The 1279-nt window shown below is 46.0% G+C and overlaps 1 protein-coding gene across 1 annotated transcript in view; it reads left to right on the top strand.

Moving 5' to 3' along the window:
- Positions 1 to 1279, top strand: part of LOC103460952 (corticosteroid 11-beta-dehydrogenase isozyme 2-like) — a gene marked incomplete at its 3' end in the record, with an annotated part of 9902 nt that overhangs the window by 3690 nt on the left and 4933 nt on the right. The window contains exon 2 of the mRNA XM_008403263.1: positions 966 to 1178. Coding sequence (XP_008401485.1) covers positions 966 to 1178 — 213 coding nt within the window. The remainder of the gene's footprint in view (positions 1 to 965; positions 1179 to 1279) is intronic.

The raw sequence follows: 1279 nt of genomic DNA, 5'->3' as shown, positions 1-1279 counted from the left end.
CTTAGACTGCAAACATATGAAGATAAAATCATTGATGAACGAGTTAAAACAACAACCTCACAATATCAAAGTCTCTCTGTCTGATGGAGCTTAATTAAAACCAGGTTAGTTTATGAATTAAAGTTTATCAGGTCACAGCAAACAGCCTCCATGCAGTTATAACACGAAGCTGAATGATTGTTATAGTAATAATCATACAAGTCACAATAAAATAACTATTTCTGAAACCAACGTAAGTTTGTGTGTGTGTACTGCCCTGTTTATAATTAAACAAAGATAATTTTGAAGCAAACTCACCACCAGCTAGCAACACTTAGCATCTTGTCCCGTTGTGTTGTCTTCTAGGACGTCACCAGCTTGAATTTACCAAAACTACTATTATTCAAGGCTGTTTCTATTTATAAGGCAATATTCTGAGTAAAGATGGTGAATTTGACCAGCGTCCGTTATCTTCTCTGGCCCGTGGTACTTCTTTTCTATTTATGGCGCTTTTCAAAGAAACTGAAAGTGTGCCACACCGCCACCATCTGGTCTGGAGTGTGAACTGAAGCTCACGCTGTTCACTAACAGATCTCATGTCTGAAACTGGACTGGGCAAAGACAGCTTCCATGTTTTAGTTGTAGATTCTGCATGTTACAGTAACTTCCACCCAGGAGTTTCCTGTCACAGAGAAATGATGGAAGCAAAGCAGCAAACGGTTTAATCAATGGATCGAACTTCATTCACTCATCCTGAGGATCAGCCGAACCTCATTCCAGGCAAGGCTCTGCTGGCAGAGATGGAGATAAACTCACCTTTTGTTGCTTGAGGTCAAAGTTCACGTTTCACTTTAACACAGCGCTGAACCACCATGTTCAGCCTCACTGTGTGAACTTGGCCCGTTATATCGATGACATGTAATGATGGTTTGGCATGGAGACAGGAAGCGTCATTAGTTCCCAGTTTTCCCTCTGTGTCCCTGCAGGCTGCGACTCCGGCTTTGGGAATGCTGCAGCGAAGCATCTGGACTCTCTGGGTCTGGACGTTTTCGCCACCGTTCTGGACCTGACGGGAGACGGAGCCAGAGCTCTGCGGAGAAGCTGCTCGTCCCGCCTCACCCTCTTGCAGGTGGACATCACGCAGCCGCAGCAGGTGCAGCAGGCGCTGCTGGACACCAAGGCCAAGCTGGGCCTCCGAGGTGGGTGAGGGTGGAGGCATGTACACACAGAGACACACACAGAGACACACAGAGACACAGAGACACAGAGACACACACAGAGACACACACAGAGACACAGA

This window comes from Poecilia reticulata, unplaced genomic scaffold (assembly GCF_000633615.1).
Source record: "Poecilia reticulata strain Guanapo unplaced genomic scaffold, Guppy_female_1.0+MT scaffold_374, whole genome shotgun sequence".
In the NCBI taxonomy this organism is placed as follows: domain Eukaryota; kingdom Metazoa; phylum Chordata; class Actinopteri; order Cyprinodontiformes; family Poeciliidae; genus Poecilia; species Poecilia reticulata.
Note: the sequence above shows the minus strand (reverse complement) of the source record. Positions and strands in the feature narration are given on the sequence as shown.